The sequence below is a fragment of the Populus nigra genome, chromosome 10 (genome assembly GCF_951802175.1).
Source record: "Populus nigra chromosome 10, ddPopNigr1.1, whole genome shotgun sequence".
Lineage (NCBI taxonomy): Eukaryota > Viridiplantae > Streptophyta > Magnoliopsida > Malpighiales > Salicaceae > Populus > Populus nigra.
The window spans coordinates 8756966-8776898 of NC_084861.1; the positions used below are offsets into that span (position 1 = coordinate 8756966).

The 19933-nt window shown below is 34.5% G+C and overlaps 2 protein-coding genes across 2 annotated transcripts; one reads left to right on the forward strand and one right to left on the reverse strand.

Annotated features, from left to right (window-relative positions):
* Positions 1-232: 232 nt before the first annotated feature.
* On the reverse strand, positions 233-5663 carry LOC133704684 (alpha-xylosidase 1-like). The gene is made up of 3 exons (XM_062129596.1): positions 5310-5663; positions 4536-5218; positions 233-2279 (listed from the first exon to the last, which is right to left on the reverse strand). The coding sequence occupies exons 1-3, from the start codon at positions 5540-5542 to the stop codon at positions 400-402; spliced, it is 2796 nt and encodes a 931-aa protein (XP_061985580.1). The 5' UTR covers positions 5543-5663; the 3' UTR covers positions 233-399.
* A 5010-nt stretch (positions 5664-10673) lies between these two features.
* On the forward strand, positions 10674-11423 carry LOC133704987 (uncharacterized). The gene has a single exon (XM_062130070.1). It carries the CDS (start codon positions 10838-10840, stop codon positions 11168-11170), a length of 333 nt encoding a protein of 110 aa, XP_061986054.1. The 5' UTR covers positions 10674-10837; the 3' UTR covers positions 11171-11423.
* The last annotated feature ends 8510 nt before the right edge of the window (positions 11424-19933 follow it).

Below are 19933 nucleotides of genomic sequence, written 5' to 3' on the forward strand. Positions count from 1 at the left end.
CATACCCAAGATACTCTTGAACGAGAATTTGTGCAAACGGAAGGATACGGCTATATAGAGTTTTGCGTGGTTGAAATTCTATCCACAGAATCTGGCCCCCCGCCTATTTCAAGAGGAAGGCATGACCAATTGAACATGATAGCACAAGAATACTTCATAATGTTATAGAATTACTCCAGGAACTTGACATTGCATAGCTGCATTTTAAACTATAATATCAATGAGAATGCGCTTATTATGAAAGCAGTGAAATCTAGAGACTCTTTAATTGCTTTGGATAGAAAAGGATGAACATATTTTAGCTCATCTCTTCTCCGTAAGAACCCTGACAACAAACATCAAATGCATCAACAATCTCAATACATAATCTGAAATAGAAGTAATGAGCCTTCTCAAAGCTCAACCGCTGATCCCCATTTTCCAGGACATGGCGAAGTTTTTGCCAACAGGAATTTCCAAGCCATTAACTTCTACCATCACACTACTCTTCTTTTCACTGCCAACTTGGAGGTCCTCAAGATATTTCTGCTCCAATGAGGTCAACTCGATGTTTGAAGCTGCGGTCACCGGCTTCCCATCGAACTCCAGTGCTGATGGTGCCCCGCTTCTACCTAATCCCAACACTGCTACCTTACTGATTTTCCAACCCTTATCTAAAGCAAACTTGCTTTCCTGAACTTCTGACCACAATTTCACAGTTCCTTGACTTACAGTTGCATAGAAATCGACATATGTTGCCGATCCGCTTGCCAGTTTCATTTCCGGGAGCTCATCGTCATCAAGGAAAAGTTTCCCTGCAGCTTTTCCATCACTAGCACCTGCAGGGAAGGTCACTACAAGGGCAAAAGGTGTCATTCTGGCTTCCTTAGAGATCATTCCACCCTGCTGCATGGGTAGGATTGTGTTCTGATGCAAATGCACATTAACAACATGCAAGGGTGCATCAAGAGTGACATACTGCCCTCCTTCCGATGTAATGGCCTGTGTCATATCGAATAAGTTGTACCAACTACCAGGAGGAAAGAGTGCTTTAACCTGTGATTTCCCTTGCTCAAGCACCGGAGATATCATGAGGCTACTTCCGAGCAAGAACTGGGTGCTCAACCCGTAACACTCAGTGTAATCTGGGAAGGAGAAGAAAAGTGGTCTGGCAATTGGGGCTCCTGTGGTATGAGCCTCATAGCTCAGTGTGTAGAGATATGGAAGAATCTTGTACCTCATACCAAGTGCATTTCTAGCAGACTCAGCTACTGAATCCCATTGATAAAGCTCCTGCCTTGGGGAATAGAAGTTCGCATGATCCCTTGAGAAGGGATAGAAAGCGCCCACCTCAATCCACCTGTTGCAAAGCTCTTCAGTGGGTGCAGGATAAAACCCACATATATCTGAACCAACCATTGGTACCCCAAAAATACCAAAATTTATCATAGTAGAAATGGAATATTTCAAATCCTCCCAAGTGCCTTTATTATCACCGGTCCAGTGAGCAGCATATTTGCCTGATCCAACATAAGTGGAGCGTGATAATATAAATGGCCTCTTGCCTTCAAGACCTTGAAGGGCCTTGTGAGTAGCAATGGCCTGAGAGAATCCATAGAGGCTATGAGCATCATACTCCAAAACACCATTGTAGTGAACAGCACTGGTTGCTATGGTTTTGTACCCTATTGGAACCTGCAATCCTGAAGCATTTATCTTGTAAGGTGGATCATCCCATCTTGTTTTTGTTATGTTTTTGCAATCCAAGCAGCAGACCCAACCAGGTCCAGTTCCACTTGGACACTGCTTGCCCTTTGGGATTTTGCATAGTCCAGAACAAAAATTTGAAGCTTCATTCATGTCAATCCAAAGACCATCGACAGGGACAAGTTCATGGAACCGACGAACTTCATCACCCCACCAGTCTACTGTTTTTGGATTGAGAAAGTCAGGAAAGTTGACAGCTCCTGGCCAAACTTGAGCTAAGTAGGGCTCACCCTCATACTTGATAAATACATCATTGGCAATGCCTCTTTGGTACACACCGTAACTAGAATTAACACCAATTCCAGGATCAATAATTACAATATACTTCATGCCAATGCTGTGTATTTTCTCTAGGAAAGCCAAAAGTTTTGGACGAGGATAGTTGACAAGGTTGAGGGTGAAGTCCTTGTGGCCATCCATGTGATCGTCATCATTCCAAATGACATCAAGTGGGATCTGAGCCTTTTTGTAGTTCTCGACAACATCTTCAACCACAGACAGGTTATGGTAACCCCATCTGCATTGGTGGAAACCTGTTGGCATCAGAATCACACGTTTAGCAGAATGATTTTTCCCAGTGTTTACATTGTGAATTTTTTGATATATGAAGGCAGCCGTATTAAACAACCAAAAAGAAATCTAAATTGAATTTGAAGCTTCAATAGCTAGAAAAGCATGATAAATAAATCAGGAAGCACTAAGATCTATGCTTGAACGAATGATGTGTTTACGCTCCGCCTTTGTAATCCATACAGACAAAGAAATAGATTCAAGATATAGTAAACTATCCTAGTCACAACACTACTATCGTTCAAGAGATAAAGATAAACTGACAACCAAAAGCTTTTCAATCATCATAAACCATTTTCCATTAATGTACTAGTGATTCAAGATTTTTTCTGTCTGTCTTTAACTACAGTATGCTTTAACATAAGACGGCTACAACATGAAGCAAATTCAGCAGCTTAAACATAACAAATGTATCCATTTTGATAAATTGGTTTCACACATTTAACCTACGAAGAGAGATTTGGCTCCCTATACTGGCAAGCCTTACTCGTGGAGCCATCACCATAAAACTACAGCCTAACCTTGTTCTAAAAACAATTAACTACTCCATTGGCATATCAATAATTCTTTTCATCAAATGTCCATCCTCTTCTCGAGAGTCATTTTAAGATGGAAAATGGCCTAGGAAGTTAAGCAGGAGTGCAGGTTAAAAGCCACAGAATAACATGAAAAATTCTACAATGGTGGTAATTTTAGATTCTCCTGTGATAACGTAGCTAAACAGAAATCCCATGCCTTTCTTAGGTTTAGATCTGTCAGCTACCGACATAACAGTCTCAACAGCGAAGGGAAAAACAAGAGAACAATCCACATTCCCCACCACCTAAGGACAGCCTCAGTGTCTCACCCTAGCAGGACATGGCATCGGTGGGTGCAAACTACAGGTCCATCATATGGATGCTGCGGGAATGCTGGTCAAGGTATCAGCTTCATGTGGGACACATCGATATAATTATCACAGCAATGTGATAACGATTGTAGTCTGAATCAAGATTTTCCACTTCATGTGGGGAAGATAAGCTTTTGGAGGACGGCATGACGCGCAAGGATTGAATAGTAGTAGCGCGTTTTGGGGTCCAGTGGTGTCAAGATTTTTGGCTTGCAAAGTTAAGCTAGAAAGCAGAAAATCTCAACGGTGGGATATAGAATCGAGACCCGTGTTGTATGACCCTGTCTTTATATGTACGTAACGTGGACCAAGAGCGAAAAGATCGTTTTAATTACTGATCAAGAAAAGAAAGAAAGATCATTCAGACTAAAAAAGTTGTTTCTAGAGAATTACGAAATAAATTCGGGAGGTGAGAGCATTTAGAATCGCAATAGAGTAAAACAGCTATTGGGCCAACACCACCCACCTAAATTAAAAAAGAAAAGAAAAGAAAAAAGAAACACTAAACATCCCTATCCAGCAATAACACGAGCATCCATCCGTATGTAACGCAGCTCAACGACAAATCATACCGTCAACCAACCTTTCTCCACGTGCCACGCCAATCAAATGATGCTGTTTGGTCTTATGGATAACGTGTGTTTCAAAGTGATTGTTAACTTAAAAAAATATGAAATTATACTTTCCAGGTATTTTCAACCTAAGGATGTCAGAATCATTCAAAACACAACACCGACAGACAACCGCATCACAGATCTCACAATAAATATCTAAATCATAATAGAGATTGGCAAATCTATTGTTAATCAATTAAACTAATTGTAGCTATGCTTACACACAACATGCTCACTATAAGATTTCCAAACAAGATATGCATAAATCATAATGTCATCTAAATTAGTGGCATCACGATTTACACCAAGAGCCAGTAAACAACTGTGTTGGAAATAAGTTTTCAATGATACCGACATCCGCAAGTGTCCATCGACGCCGCGTGGATGTTGGTATTCTAGACTTCCCACGGTGAACAAAAGCTACCGGAAAGGTAAATTCCATTATCAAGTCACAAAAAGAAGACAAAATGGATAAAAACAATCACAGGATCATAAACACAGAGACACACAACCAGGCACCAGCACATATATCGACCAAACGATACACCCTACTATCAGTAGCACACGAGTCAGTCAACATTAGACGCCATATTTTCCCTTTTAAATATGAACCTCTACCTTATTATATCAATAAAACTAAAAAAGGAAATAAGCAGATAAGGAGATGATGCATTGAATTGAAATAAAGAGAACAGGAGTGGAGAATAGGATCATACCAAAAGCCCAGTAAGGCATTGGAGCTGGTCTTCCAATTAAAGCGGTGTACTGATCAACAACAGCAAGAGGAGTGGGTCCAGAAAAGAAGTAGAAGTCAAAAACACCCCCAATAATCTTGTATGTCAAAGAAGTCCCTCTATAGAACACATCCATGCCATTGCTGTTCAACAACAGAACAGCATGAGCATAAGCTTGGCCCTTCACCTTCCTGAGATCCATGTATACCGGATGGGACCCATATAGATCAGCATTAAGATTAATGGCGGAGATATCAGTTGTATACAAGGTGTATGGATCTCCGGGGTACAGCTTAATACCATGCGGCTGTGTGTTCTCTCCAAGACCGTACAATGAAGCATCTTTAGGCAACTGTGTTGATATCTCCAAGTACTGATCTTTAAACACCATTTCACCAAATGACCCTGAACCGTCAGAGCTTGAATTGAAAAGGGTCTGCCCATTTGATTTTCTCTTCACTGCAAAACTAAAAGGGTCTACTATGTAGCTAAAAATTAGCTCAGAGCCTGAGTATTCCTGAACAGTTATTGGGTTCTTTCTTGATCTCCCTATTGTTTGCTTCAATGCTTGTGCTTTCTCTCTTGGTAACAGATTGTATGGCACTTCCCATCTCTGCTTCTCTGCATCAGTAATATGGACCCTTAAACGATCCTGTGTTTCATGCCTGCGCAAGTTTAATAACGTTAGTCTTTAGAGTAAGGTGCTCTGGGAGCCCTGGACGTGACAAACATGAAAACGACGGTAAAAGAGCTTACTTGACATAGAGCTGCAAGAGGGGGATATCAGGACCGTAGATTTTGTTATTTTGCTTGACTTGGAGGATGCCTACAATGCCCCCATCAGGGGTCTCTTCGATGGAAATGAGACGGTAGCCTTTGCCAATTTTGGTGGGTGTAGAAGACGAGTTTACTTGATAGAAAGATAGGAGCAAAACAAGAAGAAAACTAAAGAAGAACAGAGAAAAAAAGGAACCAGTAGAGGAAAACATTGTAGCTAAACTAGCTAGTTGTGGTGTGACTAGCGAGGAAGAGGCTCTTTTTAAGGACGTGTTTGAGGGGCTGTTTAGTGTTTAGAGTGCCATGAAAGGAGAGTGAAGAGTAATCAGCACGTACATGTGAGGCAGTGATTGGGGCATGAGGGCCATCAGTGCCATGTGATGATGATGGCCAGTGGCCCCATTGGTTGGAAGCCACATTTTTTCCTCCATAAATTTTTGTCTCTTTTGGTAATTAGCTTCGTCTATTAGAATATCTCTCCGAATATGAAAGAATATCTCGAAGGCAATTTGTTGACATCCTCTGCTTAAATGTGCATCGTTATTCTTTTTCATGGATGGAGGGTCTTGAAGGGCTTTGAAAATGCTGATGTTATATGTTTATCCAGGCAGCGGATAGAGAGGATTGAATGCCAATGCCAGCAGGAAAAGACGAGCAAGTCGTATCATGCTAATAACACCTAGTTCGGCCGATGGGTTGACTTGGAGTCCAGGATCTTGGCAGAGTCTAAATTACAAAAACTTTCGCTTATAATCGGACTAGTCAAATTTGAATGACCCGTAAATAAACTTGAAATCCAGGTTATCCGGCGGAAGTTAAGGGAGGTTTTATTTTTTATTTTTTAATAAATTTAAAAATATAAAATTAATTTATAAACACTTGATCTTACATATTTTTTTTATTGCTCATGTTTATATAATTTATTTTTAAAATTTTTGAGTTAAATAATTATATATTTCAGTAAAGATTGTTTTCTTGGGTTTTCTATTATACTACAATTCATATTTATTTTTTAAAACATACATTAACTTTTTAATATTAGTTAATTATATTACACTTTACATAAATTTTTTATAACTTATATTTACATATGTTGTTTTAAAACAACTTGTTTTTTTAAAAAAAAAAAAACTATTTCTATATATGATACTAAAATCTTATATATATTTTTTTGTTGAGTGGAGTTAACTTGTATGATCCATGACTCAATCATTTAAATAAATACATTTGAAATCAAGTTTAATAACTATAATCTGGATAATAAATGCCGCGGAAAAAATCCTAAACTTTACTCACATGCAATAATATGTTCAATCAAGCCCCCTCTCTCGTGATCTTGGTGGGGAAATTCTTCAGTGAAATCAATTAATTATATTTATAGAAAAATAAAAATATGAAAGATTGAACAAAAAGATAAAGTTTAAAGTACTTGCTCTTCTATTATAATAGGAGGGATTTCTTTTCGTCTCCACTATTATGACAGTGCTATTTTGTAATTCAGATTTATTCGTGTTTATTAATATGCTACGACAATGCCTTTATCTAATTGGTTATTTTGCTAGAGCAGCTGAACTTTTGGCCTTTGGCAATTATACCCCAGCACTTGCCAAAGGAATTGGCTAGGGGCGCTACCATATTTATGAGTGTGAATTATGCATCTTGCTCGGCAGAATTCGCAGGGCCTCATATGGTAATTAGATCTTATGCATTACCAGCACCTTTTATATGTATACAGAGCTGAAATGCGTGTCAAATTATTGTCAGCGACAAGTGATCTGGGCACAGTTCTCCTTGCAAGGTGACCGGAATAATGAGTCGGCTGCAAGATACCCAGCGGAATGCTTATTTTCAGTTGATGTGTGCAATTCCTAACTTTATGTCGCAATTCTTAATATGTACGTTGCTTTTTCTTCCTTATTACTGTTTATAAATTTATAGTTTTATTATTTTTAGAAATTTGATTGGTTTTTTTTACTTGTGAATGAGAAATTAAAAAGGGGGTTCTTCAAGTACCAAAAATAGAACATTTAGTGCGGAGGTTTATAGCTGGTAATCATGTTATTAAATCAAATAAACTTGATAAAATTTATATTAAATCCAGCTAAAATACGACTAGTTTTCAATAAATGATTTTTTTTTGTTAAAAAAATCTTCCTCTTGTTAAATTTGAATGTAAATAAAATTCAGCTGAAGTCTTCTAACTCTTTTTTTTTTTTTGAGAACTCAGTTTACATCCATAACCAATTATTATTCTATCTTCTTAAATAAAAAAAGGGAACTAAAGAAAATAAGAAAAATTATCAGACAAAGATCGACAACGGCACAACCTGACCGCGTGTGTCTGATCATATTATACGGCCTCGTAACCGTTCATAAATATCGTCACTTTCTCCCCCATCACTCTTTACTTTCCTATATTTATCACAGTAAAAAAATGCCTTTCATTTCAAAGGATGGTGTACATGAATTACAGTTCCGAGACAAAAGCCATACAAATACCTCAAATTCGCTCTAGATTCTTGGTTTTGAATCACTCGTTTTCATAAATAAGCACCCTGCAACCCAGTATCATTAAAAATATAATAATAAAGTATTTAGTTTAATTGGTTAGCTTTTAAATTTGTTTTCTAGAATTCATCGGTTCGAGTTCTATAAATTTTAGAATTACTAAAAATTTATATGGTTTTTAATTTTAGAACTCATGAAACTAGTTAAGATATATACAAATTAGTCTAGATACCATATAAATTAAAAAAAATCCAAAAAAAATTCAAGCTGCACAATGTGTGACTGCCCAAACTGACAATAATATACATCAACAACAACAATGATATCATATATTCATGAATATCGTATGCAAGTACAGTATACGCACTCAGATCCAGAAAACATAAATTCAAGATAGCAATTCTACCACTACTTTTTTCGTGGAATAAAAGATTCTATAAACAAAAAGAAAAAAGAGGCAAAGCCCACCCAGCTCGTTCGACTAAGCAAAGCCCATATCGCCTTTAGGGTTTCCACGATTTCTAACCTGTTGAGTCCCTGATAGATGCATTGCGTTTGCGTATGCCATGCGCGATTAAAGCAAAATGACAGTGTAATTAATGCAAAAGATTTGAAATATTTTGATGCCATCGTTTTAAAAGGAGGAGAAAAGGCTGAAATCTGGCTTGAGAATGTATTTAATTGTTTATACAGTATGCGATTGTTCATACAAGGACATACATATTCCTGATTACAATGCACGATGAACGTTACATAATCCAAAGATGATTTCTCGTATTTTTTTGTCTACACGTGCAAACGATCCAGTTTCAGTAACACCTCGAATAATCAAGCTTGATTCCCGCTTGGCATGTTAAACTGTAGTTTGTTGCTCCCATCCTTGAGTTTCAAGGAAGTATTGATTATTTTTATAGTAATGGGTTAACCATCCAAACGAATGACTAGAAAAACAGATAAATTATATGTATATATTGGATTACAGCCATGATGAATGATTCCGAGACATTAGTCTTCCTCGATTTTCCTACACCCTGATCGAAACTGACACCAGATTCATAAACTTTAGGTCTTGCTGTTTTAATGAACAGAAATATCCATGCAGTGTAGTTAAATTGCAAGGTAACTTCATCAAAGTTGAAAACATCAAACGTAACTTGGGCCTTAGTACTTGTATTGGAGGCCCAAGAGTATCAATACCTGAAAATGCCCTGTCATGGGCAGGTTGATTCGGACTTCGTGGGCCACCCAATCTTCCTATTTCATCGAAATTCAATATTGTTGTGAGATCACCAGCTTGAATATTATCATTCCCTGTGACAATAATATCCGAGAATCATACTTGAAAAAACCTCAATATTTTATACATAGAAGAAAAAACCATTGCTTTCTACAACAATCATAACATCAATCAAAGAAAAAACCTTTTTCTCTTTTCTTCTGTTACTCTCGCGCGGTAAATATCCCACTTTCATATATATATATATATATATATATATATATATATATATATATATATATATATATATATATATATATATATATATATATATATATATATATATATAGCACGTGTCGGAACCTTTCCCTTTTTGTAACACCCCACACATGCATAATTATATGCTTTCATCCCTTTCTTCTCAATTCCAGTACTTTTCTTCTCCAGTTGGATAATCACATGGATAATGGTGAGCGGCCGGGACCAATACCCAACATTTTATACATGCATCATTTTATCAGTTCCATAATGCTCTAGTAGGGCACGCAAAGAGGCAGGAATTATACATTCGATCAGTTGAGCATCAATTTGTCTCGGCATTTTAACAAGATAATGTATGAAGTTGATGAACTCATCACCTCAATGACTTCCTTTTCGCAACAGCCTCGCCCAGCATATTGCAAAAGTTTCCATGACTCGTAGGTCAGCTTTTACCTGCATATGTATTACTAGAAATTCTAAAATATATAGAATTTCTACTGCACAACAAAATGAATCAAAGATAATTAATTGTGGATTTGCATTTTCATGGTTTTTAATTGTTGCTCTGTTTTTTAAAGGCTTAGAAAGCTGCCCTGCATTTTCATTCAAGTTTTTTCAAGTCATCGGCTAGCAAAGAGTTTAATAAACAGGACAAGAGACAATTAGCTTGCACAGCCAGCTTGCACGATTGATTTTCATGACTTTTGAAAGTTGCCCTGCTTTTCTTTCGGGCTTAGAAAGCATTTGCTTGCACAAGCAAATCTGGAGTAGCGGTATAGGTTAGTTATTTTTTGGGTATATTTTTTTAAAAATAAATATAATTAAGACAAAAAACTTATAAATGAAAATAATTTTATTATTTTTTAAATTATCAGTTTTAATTTTTTTTATTTGTGTTTAACTTTTTTAAAATAAATGTAAAAAAATAACTAGCAAAATATTATTAGCAAATAAACATGTTAATTAAATAGCTGACAACCGTAACCCATCAGTTTTATTAAAGAACGATCCTATTTATTTTTATATTTAAAAAAAGAAATTTAAAAAATTTATTTTTTTAAATTAATATATTTTTTTATTTTTAGATATTTTAATATGAAAATATTAAAAATAATTTTTAAAAACTAAAAAAATATTATTTTAATTTGTTTTTAAAAAAATATTTTAAAAATTAATTATTACAACGCTATCAAACACCATCAAAATCTAAGAAGTTGCCGGCCATTATTCTTTCCTTTTAACCATCCTTACTCGAATCTTAATATTCACGGTTCACGGTATCGTAAGAAAAACCCGACACCTCACGCCATAAAATTACGTCATTTTAATGATATGTCACTTCATCCTTAATGGCTAGTCACGCCCAAAAAAATATCTCCCCATTTTCGATAACGATAGCTCCAATTAACAATTGCCACGTAGAAAGCTAAGGATCTGCTCTTGCAAGCGAACATATTCGCTCTGTGTAGATAGAAGAGTCGGTTAAAGATAATCTCCGGGCAGATCACAGTGACCGTGACAGATGTCGGAGGCGAAGAAGCGAAAACAGGGAGAGTTAAATGACAAAGTCCCAGACGCACAAGAGGATAACGGAGGGCAAACTGCAGAAGCCACGAATGCGGAGGTTGATGAGTTCTTTGCGATCCTCGAGAGGATACACGTGGCAGTCAAGTACTTTAAAGGGGCAAATGAGGATCGCCGTAAGCTCGCGGAGGTAAGATCGCTGGAGAGTGCGTTGGAAGTTGAAGGTAGCGGCATGAAAGTTAGCGACATTAAGAAGGAGGGGGAGGGTGTAGAGGAGAACGTGGGCTTCGATTTGAATGCGGATCCCGAACCAGAGGAAGATCCGGCTTAGATGGGTCTTCTTTGGGTTCGGTTTTTAGCTGCTCTACTATTATTCTTAATAATAATTATTATTATTCTAGTTCTATGATTTCTTTTTCTTTTGTTGCATCCAATGTTTAAAGAAATGCATAATTATCTGATACTTGTTACTGATTTGTCGCCTGTGTTATTGTTTAATGGGCGATTATCCAATTAACAAAGTGTGTATTGAAGAGGATAGCTTCGTGTGATTATTATCAATGTTAACCTGTTCTTTTGCTGTATTTTCATTTCTTTGTCCGTTTGTTGGACAATTATTGCTGAGAATCCAACGCCTATCAGGACACGAGGGAGGGAAAGCTAAGGCGATATAGAGGCCAAACTAGTTTTGCCCCACTGCAGCCATAGGGGTGAAGGAGGTAAGATCCATACTTGTCTTGTCAGGCACCTTACCGTTTGGGAACGCAAAAAATTTATTTATTTATTTATTTTTGAATTATTTGATGTTTTTGAAAGTAATTTTTAAAAAAATAAAAAAATTATTTTAATATATTTTATCATAAAAAAACATTTTAAAAAACAAACATTTTAAAAATCAACAACGGATGTTCGTTTTATTTGTAGCCCGATATATACACAATTTATCATCGAAAGCTCTATACAGTGCATCTGAAGCAAGAATAACGAGATGAGATGAGAGCGGGTCTCCGTGATTGAGCCCCTTCTTGGCTTGAATATTTTCGTTGATGCTCCATTAAAGACGACTTAGCGCCTTTTCAGGAGTGAGATACAAATAGTTTTTTATCAAAGTTTTTGCATATATTATGAATGATTTTGTCTGATATTAAAATTAAATTTAAGAAATAGAAAGTGTATTATTTTAGTACATTAACTAGTTAAACGCCCCGCGCGATGCCACAGGTTAATTATTTTTTATATTTTAAAAAAAATCAAGATCTAAAAGTGTTAGGTTTTCTTGCAAAGTTATACCCAAGCGTCTTAAGTTTAGTTGAAACGCTTGACCCAAAAGTAATGTTTATAATATTAATAATAACATTAAATTTGGGTTAACCCTTAGCATAAAAGTATCCGGATTGCAATACCAGACCCAATAGCATTGGACGTGGCTCTGGCTGCAAGATTGTGTCATAAAAGTGTGATAATTAAATAGATTAGTTAAAAAAAAAACAAAGAAAAAAAACCAACAAGAAAAAAAAATTAATGAAAAAAAAGAAAAAAAATATGAATTAACTGAGTTAACCTTTCAAATCAGGTTAACCCGTCATACCTTGAATTCATATCGTGAAAGTTTGATAATTAAAAAGAAAAAAACAAATTAATGGGTTAACACAGAATTAACTGGGCTAACTTGTTAAACTAGGTTGGCCTGTCAAATCCGAAATCCGTATCATGAAAGTTTGATAACTAAATAGAAAAAAATTTAACATTAACAATTTAAATTAAACAAAAAAAATTAATTAAAAAGAAAAAAACAAAAGATATCAGCCTTTTCATCGTGAACTGCACTGTGCAGTCCACAGTTAAAGGCATAAAAACAACAAAAAAAAAGAAAAACTAAAGGCATTAGTCGAGAACTACTTAGAAAAAAATTTAATATTAATAAACTAAATTAATTAAATAAAATTAATTAAAAATAAAAAATAAAAGAAAAAAAATCTCTAAGAAGAAAAAAAAACTAAATAGAAAGAAATTTAACATTAACAAACTAAACTAAACGAAAAAAAAGCAAAAAAAAAATTACAGGTTAACTCGTCAAATTAGGTTAACCCGTTAAACCCGAAATTCGTGTCATGAATGTCTGGTAACTAAATAAAAAAAAGTGAAAATTAACAATTTGAACCAAACAAAAAAAAAATAATTAAAAAGGAAAAAAATCCGGGTTAACTCGTCAAACCATGTTAACCCGTTAAACATAGGATCTGTGTCATGAAAGTCTGATAACTAAATAAAAAAAAAATTAACATTAACAAACTAAATTAAACAAAAACAATTTATGAAAATAAAAAAACAAAAAAAATTAACGGTCAGCCCATAATTAACTGGGTTCACCTGTGAAACCAGGTTAACCCGTGAAACTCAGGATATGTGTCATGAAAGTTTGATAACTAAATAGAAAAAAAATTAGCATTAACAAACTAAACTAAATGAAAAAAAATAATTAAAAAGCAAAAAAAAAGCAAAAAAAAAAGCAAATTTTTTTTTCTGGGTTAACTTGTTAAACCAGGTTAACCCGTTAAATCCGGAAAACGTGTCATGAAAGTCTGATAAATAAATAAAAAAAATTTAATATTAATAAACAAAATTAAATTAAACAAAAAATTTTGTTAAAAAAAAACAAAGAAAGAAGCAAAAAAATAATCCCGAAAAGCATAAAAAAAGCTAAAAAAAATGAGACAACTCAAAAAAAAAAACCTAAAGCATCAGTGTTTTACTGTGGACTGCACTGTGCAGTCCACAGTAAAACACCAATCCCTTTTAGTATATGTTACAATTAATTAAAAAGAAAAAAAGTAAAAAAAAAATTCAGGTTAACTCGTGAAACCCGGGATCCGTGTCATGAAAATCTAATAACTAAATAAAAAATTTAACATTAACAAAAAAAATTCATCAAAAGAAAAAAAACATAAAAAAAGCAAAAAAAAAAACCCATAAAGTGTTAAAAAAAAGACAACTCATCTTTTACTGTGGACTGCACTGTGCAGTTCACAGTAAAAAACTGAGCCCTTTTAGTTATATCTTAATAAAAAAATATTAAAACAAAAAAAACAAAAAAAAATCCTAAAAGTGTAAAGTAAAAAAAAAAAAAAGGTTTATCTTTCACTATACAGTCCATAGTAAAAAAAACTGAGCCTTTTTAGTTATAATTTAATGTTAAAAAACATTTTAAAAACTAATTTCTATGTATTTATGATTAAAAAAATAAAAAACTACCTCTTGTCGGCATCAAGGCAGACGACAATCGGTCTATGATTAGACCCCATATGGTTTTCATATAGCACGAAGGCCTTGGGAAATCTCTACAGCCATTCCGCTGTAGCCTGGGCTCTATCAAGCCTATCGTGCTTCCCTGTGTGTCTATTTGTCCAAATGTAAGGACTCCCTTTGAATTCCAATTCCATAAGATCACAACCATAAATAAAGTCACCGAAATCAGAATATAAAGCTTTCTCGAAAGTAAATTGCACTACTTTCTTGCCCTTAGTTTTTTTAAAAAAAATATATTTAAAACATCAGTAATGTCCATATTTGAGATTAAATAAAAAATAAGGTACACTTATTATTTTTTAGGTTAAAAAATTAAAAGAGTTTAATCTTCAAAGTTAAATAACAAATGAGGTATATTTTTTAAAAATTTTCTAGGTTCACATGCTGGGCCTCTCTAATTTGCGGGCTGAAAAGGGGGTGTGGTGTTACTTTGTTTCTTTTGAATGCAACACAGCTCTGCTTGTATCTAGATTTTTTTTATTTTATGTTTTAAGAGTATATTTGAAAACTTTTAATAGTTTTTTATTTTTTTTAAATTAATATATTTTTTAATGTATTTAATTTAGATATATTAATATCAAATATAATTTTTTTAAAATAAAAAAATATTATTTTAATATTTTTACAAACAAAAATGAAAAAAAAAGGAAAAAAAAAAAGTAACGGCAGCTGCTTTTCTCCTTTCCTCGAAATCCATGTCCTCAAGATTTCTGGTGGCTGGAACAACATTGGAATGTGAGTATAATGTCTTGTCATGAGCTGCTGTTAATAAAAGTTGCAAGGAATTCACTCCAGGACTCTGCTTTTGTGCAATAAAAGGGTTGCTTTCTGCAGTAGCCGCTTGGATCTGCTTTGCATTAAAGCCCTCTGTGCTATCCTCAAGCACCTTCAGAAACTCTCTATTCATAATCGCACGTGGCGCGTGGGCCTCCCCCACCTTCTCCCCCCTAGCATCTTGTTCGGTACCCTCATTTTCTGCTCATACACCTTCCCCTTTAGCTCAGCTCTGTGTTTGTTTCATTCAAAACTTCCTTTCCCCCGTGTCGACGGTCCCGGACTCCATTTGGGCACAGATACATCTGCTCTCATTCTTGGCCCGAAACTAGGAGCTGTTACTTCAGTGTTTTTCTTTTCAGCCAACCACTCAATCTTCTTCCAGCATGTCTTTTCCAAGTGCCCCAAAATTCCATAAAAATAAGAGAGGTCTTTCAACCTCTCGTACTTGTAAGTTACTTTATTCAAACTCCCATCCTCTTCTTTAGAATATTTCTAATTCAAAATGCTATTTTAAAAAGTTAAATTAATAAAATAGAGTTTTAAATAGTATAAATATAATTTTTTTATTATATCTATTTCAATAAAAAAAATTGAGTTATTTATATTAAAATTAAAAAACTATTTATATTGAAATGGAAGAAACAAATATTTTATTATTTTTTAATAAATTTAATGTTATTTTTCTTATATGATTATATTTAATTAATTAATTTATTTAGTAGTTTTATTTTATTGGTTTTGACTTTTTAAAAAGATATATAAAAATAATATTTATGAAAGAAAAAAGATATTTTAATATTTTATTTAATTTTTTTTAAATATACAAATTAAAAAAAAACTAAAATATTAACTTTTTATTATTAGCTATCCATTTACCCTCATGCTCATGCTCTTAGTGTTGAAACACATCACCACCGGCGTCTTTACTCATACGCTGGTCTTAATCCTTTATATCTATTCCAGCATAAGAAGTTTTCCAGGGTGAAATCCACCTCTTCCAAACCTGCAAATAAAGTTCCAGTCATCTTTACATCCTGTTGGTTCATTTGGTTTGGAGGTAACCCATGAACTTGGACCCAAAAGATCAATTTCGAAAAATCCGGTGGCCATTCCCGTAACACAACGTGCTTGTTTGCTAGCGAACATGGCATCCCATTCTATACGCTCCTTTAAAGAACTATAAGGGAGTGTAGTTTAGGATCTAGGGATTCAGTGGTTAGATAAAGATGATTGAGATCAGAGAGAAAAACTTGTGGTGTAAGGGATATATTGAAAGAAAAGGAGCATGAAAGGTTGAAGAGATAGTAGGAAGGAAAGGGAGCATTAGAGAGAGCACTAGATAAAATTATGATATTATGGCAAGAATTTCCAGGATCATTCTTTGACTGCTTAATATAATTAGTGAGGAGCCATCACTTTATCTTTACTCGTCAATGTTTCTGATGTAGGTGTACTCTCGAAATCTTAAAATCAACTATGTTGCGGACTTTTTTGTTTGAGTTTTCAGGTTTTACTCTTGAGGTGTAAACTCTAAATTGGAAGCAACAAAAGAATAGTGATTTGATAAAGATTATAGGTCTGATATGAAATTCATCTTGGATTGTTTTGATCTAAGAGTTGGTCGCTCAAGGTGTGCACTGCCGCGGCCACCATTTTACACACAAATACTGTGAAGTTTTAACCCACCCACCTTACATGGAGTTCAATTCACTTCTTCGTCTTCAACCTCTCAAGTTTTTGCGGTTTCCGGCACTCTTTATCGTCTTCAGTTTTGGTGACTTTTTCATGGCAAGGGATGATAAGGTTTTTCCTTTATTTCGTTAATGAAATTTTGCAAGTTGTTTAATTAAATTTTTTTTATTATTATTATTAATATAAGTATCTAGCTCCTAACACCTCGATTATTGCATGTGATAACAGCGTTAAAAGAAAAAATAATACCAGTGGTTATTTAATTAAAAAATTAAAGATATTAAATGTGATATTTAATCCTAGTTTATTACAAGGAATAGGTGGTAGGGGAAAGCTAAGATGTTTTTAATAAGCCTCCATCTAACTGCCCCTACTCTAGCCTCCATCGCTTTTTGAATGTCTATATTCAGACATTGTATAGCACCAATGGGATTAAGCTACCTTCTTCAAAAACTCTAGCATTATCCATTTTCATAGATACCATACTGCCACTCCAAACTTAAATGACCATGGCCTTCTTTTTATTTATTTATTATAATTATTATAGATTTCTGGATTAGCTTGCGTGTATTTTAATTAATTTATGAATCATAAATTAACGATCTTGTAGGTTTATAGATTTTCAGTGGTTTAAAATTTATTAGATTCAAATTAATAATTTTTAAAAAATAAATTTAAAATATAATAAGTTAAGCTGCTCCTTAAAGTTATTTTCTTTGGTACCTTTGGTTGGTGGACGGGAGATTAACTCTGTATTGAAGAAACCCATCCAATCCTTCTGCTCAAGGAGTGTCTTCCAGACCAAACGGGCTAATGGACATTCTCGCAACACATGCTGTGTATTTTCCACATCCATCGGGCAATTGTGACAGAGAGGATTATCAGTTAGGAACCCGCGTTTCCTATTTTCATTGATCATCAACCTATCATGAGCAGTTGCCCAAAGAAATGCCTTTATCTTCTCCGGGCCGCTCCTCTTCCATGGCAGCTGCCAAACAGGATTCAGTGAACTTTGCTGCCTCACAGTATGCTGCTGCATATCATATGCTGAATCGACGGTAAACACACCACCTGTGGAATGATTCCAGTAGACCGAGCCACATGACCATCAGCACATGCAGGGGATTTTTGGAGCCTAATTGAGACTTGTAATCTCGATGGGGCCTCCCCACGGAGCAACGCGTGAAATTGGACATACATGGAGGCAAACATGACGTTTTGTGTCATAGAATAAACTATAGAAATGAGCAAAAAAAAACTAAAAATTGATTAAATTGAAAAAACTAGAAAAAAATAACTGAAAAAACCGATTAAAATTTTGAAAAAACCTGTCGGTTCGGTTCGGTTCCGGTTTTATAAGCAAAAAACTGAAAAAACCAAACTGAACCGAACCGTTTTTGCCCTAAAAAACCAAACCAAACCGAATCAAAACCGGTTGATTTAACCTGGTTTCGGTTCAGTTTCGGTTTGTTTTTCAAAAAAAAAAATCAATTTAATTATTTATTTTAGTAAAAACCAAATCGAATAAACAATAATCAACTCTAGAATAAACATGGTTATGGACTAATCTCAAGATGAAACAACATGTTTAATTGACGCTTGCCTCGAACTCGATATAATCGCTAAGATCTTTAGTAGCAATAATATTTGTGGTTTGTTTTGTATTAGCAAAGGAAGGACTTTTCCACTGCTAATAGGATCCGCGTACATTTTCATGATCATAAGAAGAAAAACAATAAGTTTGATAGCCCATGGAGAATCCAGTAGAGGCTTGGGCCCCTTTGAAAGCCCTATAGGCCGTGTCTGCAATTTACTTTGCAAGTTCATTTATGCCGTCATAAGAACAAGGAGATCCACAGAAGCAGGCCTGTTCGGTTACAGACTAGAGAAATCGAATTTCCATGTGTGTGTAACTATTTTTAAGAACAATTGATTTTAAAAAAAATGGAGAAAATATTTTATATAGGAAATAAAAATATGTGTGTGACTGTTTTAAATAAAAAAATTAAATTATATAAAGAAATTATAGAACCTACCAGATTATATATAAAAAAATCATTTCGTACCGCAGTTATAAATCTAAAAAGAATTGTGAAATTAAGTAGAGATTCAAAAGGAAATTTAATGTATTGCATTGGTAAGAATACAAAAGAGAAAGTTTGGGTCGTTCTTTTTCTGTTTGGGATTATTAAGGAACTCATAAAATAAAATTATGAAAAACATGAAATTGTCACTTTTAGTTCTGTATACATTAAAAATTTGAAAAACATATTTCAATTCTCATGTTGATATTGACATGTTGCATTTTAAAAGAAATCATTTTTTATATATATTTCTCATTGAAAAAACTTCCAGAGAAACAAATTTCTTGAAAAATTGCTTCATACGGTTCATTTTATTCATGAAATTCGTATTATTATTATTATTATTTTCAGTTTTGAAATAGGAGTTTGAACTTCAAACTCACCTTCATTCAAATATGAATTAGTGATGGTTAGTTGGATCAGATGAATCAAATATTTTGGGTCGCTGGCTCCGTGGTCCAACCGGCAGGTTTTCAGTTAGAGCGGCAGGTTTGTTGTGGTATTTAATATTGATGTGGAAACATGGTGAAATGGATCAATGGTTAGTGCTATGGTCCATCATGGTGTTTATATATATATATATATATATATATATATATATATATATTTTGATTTATGTGGGGTGTCCGGGCCAGCTTACGCGCACCACGACTATTCCCCACAGCCCGCTGGACATCCTGCAAGTCCAGGAACAGGTAAGGCACCGCGGGGGTGACAGGCGTACACATAGAGGGTCGAACCCGGAACGGGGGCGGAACAAGTCACACGAATTGACCACAACAATTAAACCCTCATGTGCTGGGTACACATGAGAGCTCGAACCAGGGCACTCGGTTAGGGCAAAGCCTGCCAAAGCCACTGAACTACAAACCTCTGTGTGTGTTTTTTTACATATATTATTATTATTATATGTGATGCATATGGTAAGGAGTGTAAATCTCAGCCTCATCTGTTGTAGTACACCCACAACAGATGGTGTGGTTTTCTGGGGCTTTTATTTAAATGCACGAGGCCGGGGTTCAATACCTCGGTAAAAATTATTTAAAAAGTTTATGTGGTCTGTTTTGTAAATGGTTAGTTTGGTTTTATAATTTACATTATGTATTTGATGGTATGATTCAAGTTTTTATTATATTTTTGTAATTTTTTTTTATTTTTTAATTTAATATTAAGTTTAATAGAAATTAAAATTCATGATTTAACATTAAACTAAAACAAGTGATGCTTTTACTGTG